The sequence below is a fragment of the Acanthochromis polyacanthus genome, chromosome 15 (assembly GCF_021347895.1).
Source record: "Acanthochromis polyacanthus isolate Apoly-LR-REF ecotype Palm Island chromosome 15, KAUST_Apoly_ChrSc, whole genome shotgun sequence".
Lineage (NCBI taxonomy): Eukaryota > Metazoa > Chordata > Actinopteri > Pomacentridae > Acanthochromis > Acanthochromis polyacanthus.
This window is the reverse complement of record NC_067127.1, coordinates 11,504,704-11,520,726: the sequence shown is the minus strand read 5'-3', so window position 1 is coordinate 11,520,726 and position 16,023 is coordinate 11,504,704. Positions and strand designations below refer to the sequence as shown.

Below are 16,023 nucleotides of genomic sequence, written 5' to 3'. Positions count from 1 at the left end.
ATGCCTACTAAATATATGTAAACACAGAACTCAAATGGCTTACGCGGTTATACATTTGATTATATTTAACCTCCATTTGTCATATTTACTTGAATTATTATTTGTTATTGTGTGTTTTGCATATTTCCCTGCCATTGTGTTTTGTGCCAACCCTGTATGTGCCAGAATCCAGGTGGATTTAACAGTCATCCCTGTTAGTTTAGTTCCTCTTGTTATTTCCATCATAATGTCCTGTCTTGCTGGACCCCATAATCTTGACCTATTCAGACTTTGACTGGTTTGATGATTTCTATCCAAATGGGTACTCAAAAGAACAGAATGGTAGATAGTTTGTTGTTATTTCTTTTGCTTGGTGCTCCACTTGAATCTGGAATGGTGAATTTAACCACTACACTGTTATTGGTTGTTTTTAAGGCATCAGCATATCATTTGAGATCATCTGTATTTCTATGTATCTGTTTACATATCTCTCATCTCCCATGCTTTTACCCCTCTTCATTTCTGAAAAGTGTAGTTTCTGCACATTCTAGATTAATGCTTATACTGTTTCTGCTTAAGTTTATACTTTTAGGACATTTTTCTTATCTTTATTCTATATTTTGTACGCTTTATATTTTTGATTTTGACTGGGAGCAACTGTAACAAAAGCAATTTCCCCTTAGGGATCCATAAAGTATTAAGTAGTAGTGAATATTTCTGATTCTGATAGATCAACCACCACATCCTAATAACCAAAGTATGATACAGTAAGGCTTCATATTGTCAAGCGAAGCTCTTGTACTGTAATTTTTCCCATCCTGCAAGGCTGTAACACATTCTGGGTACAAGGATTCCTCTTATTGCACGTTCAATTTGCCCCATATTTTAATGCAAGTTGAGTTCTTCTAATTTCTCCACCTGCATAGCTGATTCTGTGGTTGATTTTGTGGTGTCACAGCAGAGTCTCAAGACCTGATATTGAATTGTATCCAACTTTTTAAGTAACATTCTGGATGCAGACACATAAATTATGCAGCTGTAGTCTAGACTATGGTTTTCAAAGAAAGTCTGGTCTGCTTGCTCCCCACTCTCTGTCTTCTTCTTACAATATTAATACTATGCATTTTTTAAAAACAATCTGTCACATATGAGTCGCTCAAGATGCTTGTCAAAGCAATTATCTAAGTATTTGAAACATTTCTCATTAGGTTTTCTGTTTCAGATTCCAATGCCCATATCTCTACTTTTCTTATTGCCTTCTGTATCTTTTTTAAAATGAGAATATATATATACTTATGTATGAATGTATACTCTATATCTTGTATACTCTACTTGTATGTGTCTCGGATTCTCAATACAACTGCTAATAACTGTTCCATAATCGAGGCTGGAGGGTCAGGGTGAAAGTGCTTATGTTGTAATTGCTCCCATTCAAAGTCAGAAATATAAACAGTACAAAATATATAATAAACATGAGAAAAAATTTCCTAAAAGGATAAACAAAAACAGAAACAGTATAAGCACAAATCTGCACATTTTAGAAAAGGATAAAGATAAAAGCATAGACAGAATTATATAAAAACAGTAGTGTTCTGATTTTTCCTTTTTATCACTAAATACTTGCTCTTATAATCTTCCCTTATTTGTACTGATGCCTATTATACCCACTAGCCTATTCAAGAAGACGTTTTTACCCATCTAAACATTCTCCTTCTTTTTCTCATTTATTATAACCTAATCATTCATACTTCTTTTCACATTGTGCCATACACTTTCTGTCATGGAGTGTTTTCCGATTCACCTTCACTGACCGACCCTAAATCACTGTAACACACTTCAGAAGAAGAAAATGAGACTGTGATCTTCAATTTACTTGTAGGCTGCTTATACACTGCAATGGGCAAAAAAGGAAAAAAAAAACAAAACCCTTGTCTTGAGAGCAAATGATAAGACCACACCGTGTACACACATACATTTACAATCTGCGTCATAGGCCCACCACTCTATAATAATCACCTGATTCTCCCCTCGTGTCAGAAAGTGTATGTCACGTTTACATCAATACGCTGTAAGTTCTGCATGCTGCCTATCTTCTGCAATCATTTCCTGTACCTATTCAACTGTATCTAGGTATTGGCCAGTCTGCATTGCCTCATCTGCAGCTCCTAACTGGCACCAAAAGAATGAAAAGAAACTTGTGCACTTTATTTGTTTATTAAGCCATGTGTGGATTGGTATCTGGGAACATTTCTGAATTTTTCTGCTCCTACACTACCTGCATGTGTGTTGGATTATCAATATAGCTGCTAATAACTGTTCCAAAATCGAGGCAGGTGGGTAAGGGTGATTATGTATTTCAGGAGAAGCCCCAATGCTTTGGAATAGCCTTTCTCTCTCGATGAAATGTTTCTTCTCCACTGATATGTTTTCAGTTGCTTTTAGTCGCTGTTAATGGTCATCATATCTCAGTATTTTCTATTTCTATTTATTTTGTGTTATGGTTTAATTTGACATGTTACCATCCTATTTGCCTTGTCCTTGGTATTTTCTCCTATTCTATTTTGTTGAACAAACTGATTGAAGTCTTCATCCTAATTTGCTTTATTAGCGTTTACATGCTCAGCATATTGATCGACTGAGGTCATTTTAACTGTAGTATATACATAAACTTGATTTGATTAGAAACTAGATTCATCTTGTAACCTAATTATGTAGCTTTCACACAGGCTGAGTGACTCGTGGGCTTGCATAAAACAGTCTTCTCATATTCTCTGGCTGTTTACAACACAGGACTCTGACCCTCCTTATTCTCAACAGCAAGTTTTTTTTTTCAACATTCTGATTTTGAGTTGTAATTACACTTCAGCATACGGGATTATATACTTCTGCATTAAATATATGTAAACACACAGTTCAAATAGTTATACATTCAATTATATCTCTCTTAGCATTTTCAAAATCATAAATATACTGAACTGTCTTTGTTAGTATGAGCTTTACTATTTGTTTTCTGGGTGCGTTTTAGTAAAGGGTACCTTAATTTTTACTGAGTACTCTTCGTGCTGTTATTTGTAATTTATAATGATGTAAGCCTTGATATATATATATATATATGGCATGCCGTTTAGGAAATTATATATATAATGAAAGTCGATATATATATATATAATGAAACTTGATATATATATAATGAAACTTGATATATATATAATGAAAGTCGATATATATATAATGAAACTTGATATATATATAATGAAAGTTGATATATATATATATATATATAATGAAAGTCGATATATATATAATGAAACTTGATATATATATAATGAAAGTTGATATATATATAATGAAAGTTTATATATATATATATATATATATATATATCAACTTTCATTATATATATCAACTTTCATTATATATATATCAAGTTTCATTATATATATATCGACTTTCATTATATATATATCAACTTTCATTATATATATATCGACTTTCATTATATATATATCAACTTTCATTATATATATATCAAGTTTCATTATATATATATCGACTTTCATTATATATATATCAACTTTCATTATATATATATCAAGTTTCATTATATATATATCGACTTTCATTATATATATAATTTCCTAAACGGCATGCCATATATATATATATATATATATATATATATATAATTTTTTTATTGAGTTTAAGAGACTCGGGACGTTCACGTGATTGATGCATATTTTATTCTTCAGCGTATCCCGCATGGGCGGTTACATTCCTCCCGTTGGCCCGATAGTGTGGGGTAACTTGTATGCCGCCCCTCTCATCGCCACAGCGCATGCTTAAAATCCAACAACCCGGAAGACGGTGTTCGCAGTCGCTGCTGGCAAGAGGAGCTGCTGTCAGTCAATCTCACAAAACAAGTACTGACTTTATACAGTCTGTAATCGACTGATAAGGTCCACGAATCGATAGAAAGTGCATTTGACCTGTAGATGTGGTAACAGTTAGCTAAGTGCTTGTGAAAGCGTTCGCGAACAACTTCACAGTGAATCTGTCTTTGTCCATGTCTCCCTGTTCAGACTGTCACTATGGCAGAGGACTTTTTAATGGAGGTGTGTGTGGACTCCGTGGAGTCTGCTGTCAATGCTGAACGAGGAGGTCGGTAACGTGTAGCCAACACAATGTGCTTTTTTTCTGTTAACATAAGCATGGCCTGCTTGCTAAAGAGGAAGTCTAACGCACTTAGAGTTGTGCTTAAAAGTCGAGAAAAAGGTTGCAGTAGTGAAACTCTGTTCTAGGCAGCGCTTCAGTCTGATTCTATGAGCTTCTATACAAAACAGCTAGACTTCCCATTTAGGTTCTTGGAGACATTTCAACTCTAATCCATGAGGCTTGTTCATTTCTAACTGATTGATGAAGAGTTTTAGACGTATATAGATGCATGTAGTCACCCCCAGCTGACATGTCTGCCATTTAATATCTCAAATGTCATGCTCAATCTTAGTCTGAGTTATTTTTCTCTCTCTCTGAATAGGTGCAGGTCGGCTTGAGTTGTGCTCTAGTCTGCTGGAGGGAGGCCTCACTCCCAGCCTAGGTGAGCACAGGTCAGATCTGTGCAGACTGCAGAAGCTCTTGAGACTAGACGGGCACACAATCCCACTTATGCCGCCATTACTTGTTCTACTACAGGCCTGCTGCAGGTAGTGAAGCAGTATGTCAAAATCCCAGTCTATGTGATGATACGGCCCCGCGGGGGTGACTTCCTGTACTCAGACCAGGAGGTGGAGGTGATGAGGAAGGACATAGAGGTGATGAAGAGCCAAGGAGCAGATGGAGTAGTGCTTGGAGCCTTGACAGAGGATGGGCGAGTGGATGCAGAGCTCTGCATGGAGTTACTGGGTATTGTCTGTCTATATATTTGATCTGTGCAGTACAGCTTACCCGGTTGCATAGTTCCACAAAATCCTTAAGGAATCATATCAAAAGATCAGATTCTTCTGTTCTCAGACCCTCAACCTTCAACCACATATTACCTTTCTTCACATAAGCAAAACTAATCAGGATTCTTAAATTTAATTTCTGTCAAATAATAGACTTATTAGGACATGATCCAACCTCATTTACGAAAACAGTTGGGATGGTGTATAAAATGTAAATAAAAACAGACAGCAACAATGTACATAACATGTAAACCCAATATTTATTTTGAAAACTGTATGATTATTTTTAGTTTGACGTCAGCCATGTGTTTCAAAACTGTTGGGACAGGGGAAACAAAAGCCTAAAGAAGCTGTGTAATGCTGACAAAAAAGACCTGGCAGAAAAACTAATTAGGTTTATTGGCAACTGCTCAGGAATATGATTGGATGAAAACAGAGCGTCCCACAGAGGCAGAGTCTTTCACAGTTCACCTCTCTGAATTATGTGGTTCCTGTTCCCTGAAAGCTGTTATTATATTTAAATATGTGTAGCATTCAATATTATACAAGGTACAAGTCACAACATTGTGTCACTGAAATGTTCTTCTGTAGGGTTAGCTGTAGTCTTGCCAACTGGTGTCTTTGCCTCATATTGCATATGCGCACAACTTTGCACTTTTGTTGAACTCATTTTGTATTCATTCATTTCTTTCACTTTTTGCTCACTAGCTGCTGCCCGTCCCTTGCCTGCCACCTTCCATAGAGGTAACATTTTCTGCTGTGAATGTTATCCTTAAAAGCTGTTCACAGCCGCTTGCAATCACCATTCAGAAAATATCAGAAATCCTCAATGGAATTAAAGCCCTTTGCAGTGCTTTTATAGTGCTTCTCAGAGTTTATGATATTCTGTTAACTATGAGCTCATGTTAGAGGACTAATATTGATCCTGCTGCAGCTTTTGACATGGTTCACGACCCGGCAATTGCTCTGGAGGCTCTGATATCGTTGGGATTCCAGCGTGTGCTGACGAGTGGCTGTGACAGCACTTCTTTGGAGGGACTGCCTCTCATTAAACGACTCATTGATCAGGTATGCGTAAACTTTATGGAATTGTACATATTTGCTTTTAAACACTGTGTTGGTTATTTAATCTGCCTTGGTCCAGTAGAGCGCTAACTTCTGAAATAATAAAGATCGTCTTCAATCACAGAGTTTGTCTATTAATGGTTTATCACTTGCAAGAAAGGTCAAGCAGTTTAACAGAGCATCCAGGGCTGCAGAAGTCAAGTGACAAAAATAAGAGTGCACAGACCCTTTAATGAATGAAAGGAGGACAAAGGAAAAGAGTTGGGGTCCCTGTCTCTTTTAAACTATCACTGTCTGAAACAAAGCAGGAATCGTAACATCCTTGAGCAGTGTAGATAGCAGATTAAAGCTGTTTTGATTAGAGACTCTTATAATAATTTAGTAATTTTGATGTCGTGTGAAAATATCTGTTTATCTGTGTTGGGAGCGTCTCTTTCTTTTTACCCGTCTGACACTATAATTTCCACTCAACAGGCCAAAGGGAGAATTATCATAATGCCAGGTGAGAACCTTCACTTCTGTTGCTGTAAGCCATTTATTTGTGTGTGTGTTTTTATTTTTACTTGCTTATTTATTTTTTATGATAACAGGAGGGGGTATCACAGAAAGGAACCTGCAGAGGATATTAGAGGGTTCCGGCGCTCAAGAGTTTCACTGTTCAGCCCGCTCCAGTAGAGACTCTGCAATGAAGTTCAGGTTTGTTTGAATCCAGTCCCATTCAATTTGGGATCTCTTTTCCATGCTTTCATTCATGAAGAGATCCCTCACAGCTCCAGGCAAGAAAAACGTACTCGGTTAAAATCGGTCTAATAGAATTTTCATGTGCAGGAACACCTGTGTGATGATGGGAGCTTCTTTCTCAGCACCCGAATACGGCCTGAAAGTGGCAGATGTGGGCAAAGTCCGGACTCTAAATGCAATCGCCAGAAATACCTTGTGATTGGGTACTAAGCAATCATGACAAACAACTAAAGCAATACCTCAAAAGTAATCATACTGATGTGTAACTATTGATTTTGGTGCACGAATTGCCACAGATTTCCTTTTTAGAAAATCAGTAATCAAGCAGTCCTTGCAAAGCCAGAGCTCAGGAACAGTCCTGCAACCTTCTTGAATGTGCAGCCCGTCAGAGTATCTCACAGAGCAGAGAGCTGTGAATAATCATATTGTTGTCTACATTTGTGTGTATGAATATTTTTGGAGTGCTGTTATTTGCAAATGTGTGTGGATAATTGTGAATCCTGATGTGGGTGCGCTTAGATTTGTATGATAAAGAAACAGTAAATATGTAAGCTTGTCTGTAAATGTGTACTGACTTTTACATGTGTTGATGAACCAGCTTACATGCTGAGTCAGGCCAGTCACCAGCAGGCAGACACAACAGGAGCACAGCAAATGTTGTGTATAAAAAATCCAGCCAACTTTGAGCATATTTGAGGTGGATGTGAGAAATGTTGTAGTTCTTGAAGATAAATACTTTTCTGGTTTCTGTCATGATAAAAGGACATTTACATTTGGTTTATTGAAGGCATAAACTAGATTGTTTTACACAGATTTGTATATATTTTGTACACGTTTGCTGTTCCTTTCACACATAAATAATTAAATATCAGCACGTACATGTTGGCAGTTTCATTTACACATCCCCAAATTAAACTACACACCTGGAATGCACAAATTCACACATTTTCAAATAATATCGCTACAATGCTACGCCTCTATGCGTGGCCTCATAAATAGTGTTATATATGACACAGTTCAGCGCAGCATTTTTCCATTTGCCGTGGATTTTATCTATTTATTGACACAACTTTGTATTTGCAGTGGAAGATAATGCAAAGAACTTTTTTTTTTTGAAGATGGCGACATTGATTACTTTGCTCAGAATTTAATAAAAGTTTAGAAAACTCAACAATTGAAGGCATTGTGTTTTATTGTCTATGCTTTCATATAGCAAACACAATCAAAATCGGTCTCTGAATCATTTATTTTAAAAAATATTCATTGCACATGTAAAAAAAAAAAATCATGGTGTAGGAGGTTGAATCGTCATGTTATAATTACTAACCGGGTTCACTTAAGAAGAAACTAAACAAACGAGAGGCAACGAGTAGCTTTTAAACTAAGTTAAGGAGCTGGTAACAGAAGTTTGAGCAGAAGTGGGGGAGAGGAGGGCTCTGACCAAACTGTCCACTGTTATAGGCAACACCTCCCACCCTCTGCATCGGACTGTAAACTCCTTAAGCAGTGCCTTCAGTGACAAAATGTTACACCGTGCGTGTAAGAAGGAGCATTTATGCAGGTCATTCATCCCTATCAGTCAGACTGCTGCATCATACCTTCACTGGTCTACCTCATTTACTGCTGTACTTTTTTTTTTTGCATACACGTTCCACTTACTGATGTGCGATAGCAGTCACGACCTCATCCTCTTGTATGTAGTGTCCTTGAAAAAAATGCATCTCATGTATATAATGTTCTCTGCTATTTTTGCACTGTGTTATTAAATATATTCTTTTACTGCCCTTACACCCCTGTCTTTTGAGCTGCTATAACGGTGAACTTTACCCACTCTGGGATATAAACATAAGTTAAAAAGCTGCTAACAGAAGTTACAAATTACACAAAACACAAAGAGGCACCACGGCAAACTGTTCACATTAAATCCCAGTCATCCTGAGTGTGGGGCTGTTTGTGGATTTATACACACGTGGACAAAATTGTTGGTACCCCTCAGTTAAAGAAGGAAAAACCCACAATTCTCACTGAAATCACTTGAAACTCACAAAAGTAACAATAAATAAAAATTTATTGAAAATTAAATAATCAAAATCAGCCATCACTTTTGAATTGTTGATTAACATAATTATTTAAAAAAAAACAAACTAATGAAATAGGGCTGGACAAAAATGATGGTACCCATAACTTAATATTTTGTTGCACAACCTTTTGAGGCAATCACTGCAATTAAACCATTTCTGTATTTGTCAATGAACGTTCTGCAGCTGTCAACAGGTATTTTGGCCCACTCCTCATGAGCAAACAGCTCCAGTTGTCTCAGGTTTGATGGGTGTCTTCTCCAAATGGCATGTTTCAGCTCCTTCCACATATGTTCAATGGGATTCAGATCTGGGCTCATAGAAGGCCACTTTAGAATAGTCCAACGCTTTTCTCTCAGCCATTCTTGGGTGTTTTTGGCTGTGTGTTTTGGATCGTTGTCCTGTTGGAAGACCCATGACCTGCGACTGAGACCAAGCTTTCTGACACTAGGCAGCACATTTCTCTCCAGAATGCCTTGATAGTCTTCAGATTTCATCGTACCTTGCACACTTTCAAGACACCCTGTGCCAGATGCAGCAAAGCAGCCCCAAAACATTACTGAGCCTCCTCCATGTTTCACCGTAGGGACAGTGTTCTTTTCTTCGTATGCTTGGTTTTTGAGTCTATGAACATAGAGTTGATGTGCCTTACCAAAAAGCTCCAGTTTGGTCTCATCTGTCCAAAGGACATTCTCCCAGAAGCTTTGTGGCTTGTCAACATGCATTTTTGCAAATTCCAGTCTGGCTTTTTTATGAGTTTTTTTCAGCAGTGGTGTCCTCCTTGGTCGTCTCCCATGAAGTCCACTTTGGCTCAAACAACGACGAATGGTGCGATCTGACACTGATGTACCTTGGCCTTGGAGTTCACCTTTAATTTCTTTGGAGGTTGCTCTGGGCTCTTTGGATACAATTCCAACGATCCGTCTCTTCAATTTGTCATCAATTTTCCTCTTGCGGCCACGTCCAGGGAGGTTGGCTACTGTCCCGTGGGTCTTGAACTTCTGAATAATATGAGCCACTGTTGTCACAGGAACTTCAAGCTGTTTAGAGATGGTCTTATAGCCTTTACCTTTAAGATGTTTGTCTATCATTTTTTTTTGGATGTCCTGGGACAATTCTCTCCTTCGCTTTCTGTTGTCCATGTTCAGTGTGGTACACACCTTTTCACCAAACAGCAGGGTGACTACTTGTCTCCCTTTAAATAGGCAGACTGACTGATTATGAGTTTGGAAACACCTGTGATGTCAATTAAATGACACACCTGAGTTAATCATGTCACTCTGGTCAAATAGTTTTCAATCTTTTATAGAGGTACCATCATTTTTGTCCAGCCCTATTTCATTAGTTTGTTTTTTTAAATAATTATGTTAATCAACAATTCAAAAGTAATGGCTGTTTTTGATTATTTAATTTTCAATGAATTTTTATTTATTGTTACTTTTGTGAGTTTCAAGTGATTTCAGTGAGAATTGTGGGTTTTTCCTTCTTTAACTGAGGGGTACCAACAATTTTGTCCACGTGTGTAACTCCTAGTGTGATGATTGTAGTAATTGAATAGGATAACAGGGGAGAATACCGGGTGGTGGCCCTTGAACCTGCAGTTGTTGATTCCTCTCCCCCATATCTGTCTTTTCCTGTTGCAGTTTTCCAGCACCATGGTATATTGTATAGAATTAGACAGAACACATATTGTCCTTTATTATCTTCAACCATTGTTGTGGTTATTTTGTACATTAAGTGATCAGAAAGAAAAAGTTTTTAAATCGCATGAACATTTATTTATTATAGGGTACAAACTTATAGAAACAATATAGTAAAAGAAAAACAATGACAATAGGCTTAAACCTACCCTAAAGTGCTATTATTTTAGTAAAATGCTTTCTAGGCAGTGCCTGTGATAAAAAAATCTAATAATAATAATAATCTAATAATATCGTAAAAGTGCCTGATTTTCTCATTGTTGTTCTTTTCAAGTACTTTAAGTTCAAGTACAGCCTGTCCTGTAAGTCTTCCTGGTCCTGCAAAATTAGTTAAACAAAGAGCACAATCACAATTTTGACTTTTAACAGTTAAAAATTTACATTATTGACCATGACCATGGTGTTTTAAAAGCTTGCTTTACCCATAGAAAACTCTGCTCATAAAAAAACAACCCATGAAAATAAAATCCTTTCATTTAATCTTGGAAAAGTATGACTTTTAAATACCTTATTTCACTTTTGCAGGTACTGCAGTAGCTCAGTGGGGAGACTAGAGGCCTCTCTGTGCACAACTGCCAAGCTAGCATGTACTGTAGCTTGTATATGAAGTGTTTAAGGAAAATTGATACATTGTACAGTTCATTGATAGGCAGTTGTTCAAGAGGTGAGGCCTAATTTTGTATTGCTTCTGGAAGATGCACTGAATTTAGGTGAAGAAGAACCTTATTTTAAGTATTTGTGATGCAAGCATTTGTACATTGGCAGGAATGGTGCGCTACACTGAAGTGAAGAAAGTGATTTGTTTTTTAATTGTGAAAATGCAATCAAATTTTAGTCCTTATAGTCACTGAATAATTAGAATAAGTAATCATTTGATTGATCTGAATAATTGTCATTTCAGCCATAACCTTATATGTGGATTTACAGCATTGTAAGGCAGTCACGTGGATGCTAATTTTTTTTATGTACTTCTCCACTTTCAATTCTATTTGTCTGTATTAGTGAGCTAATCTTGTTTGTTTGTTTTACTGTCACTGCCCTCCCCATTCTTTTTTTTTTTTTTGCCCTCCCCATTCTGTCTTGGAACAACCATGGTACATTCTGGGTGAGTTCATGTCAAATGGACAAATTTTGAGTCATTTTGGCTTTTTTTTTTTCTTATTTTTAAACATGTTTTGCATATTCATTTTTGACAGATTTGGAGTTTGTCCATCAGTTTCACCATGGCTGAACTGAAACACTACATGAACGGGTTGTGTGAAGTAATTTCGGGAAGGATTTACCTCTTTTTCTGACAGTAAACTGAAAATCTTTGATTTTCGTTTTTATCTTCTTATCGTTTCTTTTTTTTTGTTATCGTCATCTAATATAGCTTTTTTTGTTTGTTTGTTTTTTTTTTTACTGTCACTGCCCTCCCCATTCCAAAATGGCTTCTCCCAGCATTACGTCAGATCCTTGTTAAACTTAGTGCCTTCTCTATTGCTGATAGGTGCTTAATTATAATAGTCACTTGCTCACTCTCGTGAATCAGATAATTAAAGTACTTTTTGACTGTGTGTTGTTTCCACTGGTCACATGGCTGTCCTCGAGACCTTACACACAGTGCGTCAGCCAGGTTATGACTCCCCTGTGCTGTTTCACTTAATGAGTAACCATCACACAGACAGTCATCTGTAATCTGTTTTAGGACCATCACAGTCACTAACAGACCTTTGACAACTTTATCTAATGCTAATATATGTTGTGTTTGTAGCATTATGGTGTAATCGCTTCCTGCCCAGTAAATTTACTTGGATCGTGCTGAATGTCCATATTACTTTACAGCAGTCTATCACCTTTATCACAAATACGTGGCCAGAGGTAATCTTGTTTTGCAACTTGTTTGTTAGTTCTATTAATGGTGGAGTGGATGACAAGAAATTAGTACAGAGGTGAAGTATAAAGTTGAAACGTGTACAGTGCCTTGTGAAAGTATTTCACATTTCAGGCTTCAAACATAAAGATATAAAATTTTAATTTTTTGTCAAGAATCAACAACAAGTGGGACACAATCATGAAGTGGAACGAAATTTATTGGATATTTTAAACTTTTTTAACAAATAAAAACCTGAAAAGTGGGGCGTGCAATATTATTCGGCCCCCTTGCATTAATACTTTGTAGCGCCACCTTTTGCTGCAATTACAGCTGCAAGTCGCTTGGGGTATGTCTCTATCAGTTTTGCACATCGAGAGACTGAAATTCTTGCCCATTCTTCCTTGCAAAACAGCTCGAGCTCAGTGAGGTTGGATGGAGAGCGTTTGTGAACAGCAGTCTTCAGCTCTGCCCACAGATTCTCGATTGGATTCAGGTCTGGACTTTGACTTGGCCATTCTAACACCTGGATACGTTTATTTGTGAACCATTCCATTGTAGATTTGGCTTTATGTTTTGGATCATTGTCCTGTTGGAAGATAAATCTCCGTCTCAGTCTCAGGTCTTTTGCAGACTCTAACAGGTTTTCTTCCAGAATGGTCCTGTATTTGGCTCCATTCATCTTCCCATCAATTTTAACCATCTTCCCTGTCCCTGCTGAAGAAAAGCAGGCCCAAACCATGAGGCTGCCACCACCATGTTTGACAGTGGGGATGGTGTGTTCAGGGTGATGAGCTGTGTTGCTTTTACGCCAAACATATCGTTTTGCATTGTGGCCAAAAAGTTCAATTTTGGTTTCATCTGACCAGAGCACCTTCTTCCACATGTTTGGTGTGTCTCCCAGGTGGCTTGTGGCAAACTTCAAACGAGACTTTTTATGGATATCTTTGAGAAATGGCTTTCTTCTTGCCACTCTTCCATAAAAGCCAGATTTGTGCAGTGTACGACTGATTGTTGTCCTATGGACAGACTCTCCCACCTCAGCTGTAGATCTCTGCAGTTCATCCAGAGTGATCATGGGCCTCTTGGCTGCATCTCTGATCAGTCTTCTCCTTGTTCGAGGTGAAAGTTTAGAGGGACGGCCGGGTCTTGGTAGATTTGCAGTGGTCTGATACTCCTTCCATTTCAATATGATTGCTTGCACAGTGCTCCTTGAGATGTTTAAAGCTTGGGAAATCCTTTTGTATCCAAATCCGGCTTTAAACTTCTCCACAACAGTATCTCGGACCTGCCTGGTGTGTTCCTTGGTCTTCATGATGCTCTCTGCACTTTAAACAGAACCCTGAGACTATCACAGAGCAGGTGCATTTATACGGAGACTTGATTACACACAGGTGGATTCTATTTATCATCATCAGTCATTTAGGACAACATTGGATCATTCAGAGATCCTCACTGAACTTCTGGAGTGAGTTTGCTGCACTGAAAGTAAAGGGGCCGAATAATATTGCACACCCCACTTTTCAGTTTTTTATTTGTTAAAAAAGTATAAAATATCCAATAAATTTCATTCCACTTCACGATTGTGTCCCAATTGTTGTTGATTCTTGACAAAAAATTAAAATTTTATATCTTTATGTTTGAAGCCTGAAATGTGGCGAAAGGTTGAAAAGCTCAAGGGGGCCGAATACTTTCGCAAGGCACTGTATTTCCCCTTGCTCTATCAATTGAGGATCATGAAAGGTCGCATTGCCATGAATGATAATTTTAACTAAACAAATTTGTGGATTATTTTTCGATTCAAGTGTTTCCCCTCAATGTTTCCACACAGACAGACTCATGCATACACATCAGCAGCAATCCTATTTGTTTTGCGAATTTCTGTTGAAACAGTGTCCGATAACAAACCTCTCGCTTTTCAAAGACTTTTCAAAGCCTGGCAACATCCACAGATTGTGCCAAATACAACAAGAGTTTTGGAACAGCAGCCCAAAAGCTTTGTACTGTCCATGTGCTTGACAGCCTGGCTGCTCCAGGACAGGACCAAACAAGGGAAGCAAGTCTGTACTCTGTTTCTTCTACTTTAATTTCTTGTGTACATTACGCACTGTGTCCGGCCTCCTCCTGATCAGAAACAGAAGCAGACAAATTCCCCACAACGTTTTTTTTGTCTTTTTTCCACAGTCTTTTTTCCAAATAACACTTCAGATTCAACCTTCAGCAGCGTTACTTGCTGCCTGAAATCTAAGCAGATTAAGTATGAATCTGATTGAATCTGACTTGTGTTCCAAAAATTAGTCTCTGTCCAGGGAGAGCGGAGGCCTGTGGAGGAGAAGTGGGAACACAACAGGAAAAGGGGACTAATGAGACCACTCCCTCCCTCTCTCTAAACACATTCCCCTTTTTTTGTGGTGGGCTGTCCCCCTAACAGAAGGAAAACTGCAATGTAATAGTTACGCAACATCTTCTGTCTCTCTCTGTTTTATCTTTAGAGCACTCATCTGCATAAAGAACTGAACTTTAGACAGACTTTAGTGTTGAGAAGTGTGGGCTGGTACAAAACTGGATGTCACAGTCAGTGTCTTTGACTGCATCTGTTCAGTGTTCGTACTTGCTCATCAGGAGGGCAGCACATGTGTTGGTCGCAGGCAGACGAATCACCGAGGACTGCTAGGGAATAAACATCAAGAACTCCTGCCCAACGTCAACTTAACTCTTCTGCTTTTTACATTTATCTAATTCATTTCTGGTACAGTAATGTGTTTTCTCGGCGCAGGGTGGTCGCGTGTTTTTGCTTCTGCTTAGAAGCCTCATGGATCAAAGTCCTTCACAGCTACATCCTGTAATTGTCTCTGGGTAGAGGGTAAACAGGAGGAGAGAGTAGCAGTATTTGAGTGAACTTCGGCAGTGGTAGAGCAGAGGGCGAGAGGCGTCTGATTGTCTAGTTAACTGCGAACGGCTGAGTCCATCCCTGAGGACCATGTGTGCTGCAGCTCTGGATAAATACTGTGGGTCCATTTTCTGGGTGAGTGTCTCACACAAAGTTACTGTAGCTAAGACAAGGATTGTGGAAACTGGCTTCTTTGCAGCCTCCAGTGTTTATACACTCTCCCTATAAAAAGCGTTCATTAATATTTGATGCACACTCATATAATCAATAACCTTTTCTGTAAATTGTCTTTTTTGTAATCAGAGTATTGCAGAGGATGGAGACAATATCACATTACATACACTGTTGATTTGAAGTTGTTTCTGTTATTTTTTGTTTGTACGTTATGACATAATGACAGGTAGAGTCACATTTAAAGTGACTCCAAGACCGTAAACCCTGCAAGTGTTGTCACAAAGGTTAATTGTGGAGATTGTATCTAATAAATGTACGAAGCAGTTACTGAAGTTGTTAAATGTTTTATGTAGATTTTTTTTTTTATCTGTGGCGATATCTGTTTTCACCTCTGTACGCACATAGAGGCCGTATGACTGGACAATAACAACACCATAATTGGACATGACTCAACATGTCCAGCATGTTTATGAGCTTAAACTTTATATCTTTGTAGCGGTCTTATATAAAAATATATATTTTTAAAAGCAATAAAAAAAGTTGTTTTTGCTATAAATCCACTTTTATTTCCTCCTCAGCTTCATATTTGCTAGAAAATCTTAAA

General features: G+C 37.8%; 2 protein-coding genes across 3 annotated transcripts in view; both read left to right on the top strand.

The window, feature by feature from the left end:
* The first annotated feature begins 3,779 nt into the window (after positions 1-3,779).
* Positions 3,780-7,899, top strand: cutc (cutC copper transporter homolog (E. coli)). The gene is made up of 9 exons (XM_022197011.2): positions 3,780-3,899; positions 4,059-4,137; positions 4,514-4,573; positions 4,669-4,878; positions 5,628-5,663; positions 5,854-5,987; positions 6,459-6,486; positions 6,575-6,680; positions 6,813-7,899. The coding sequence occupies exons 2-9, from the start codon at positions 4,068-4,070 to the stop codon at positions 6,922-6,924; spliced, it is 756 nt and encodes a 251-aa protein (XP_022052703.1). The 5' UTR covers positions 3,780-3,899; positions 4,059-4,067; the 3' UTR covers positions 6,925-7,899.
* The window catches only part of abcc2 (ATP-binding cassette, sub-family C (CFTR/MRP), member 2), a 30,991-nt gene continuing 19,828 nt past the window's right edge, over positions 4,861-16,023 (top strand). The window contains exon 1 of one of the 2 annotated variants that reach the window (XM_051959827.1): positions 4,861-4,878. Coding sequence is in view for 1 of the 2 variants with exons in the window: in XM_022197013.2 (XP_022052705.1) it covers positions 15,336-15,380 (45 nt within the window). In the remaining variant the exon portion in view is untranslated. Of the gene's footprint in view, positions 4,879-14,012; positions 15,381-16,023 lie in introns of those variants that run through there. The other variant, XM_022197013.2, reaches the window with a different exon arrangement.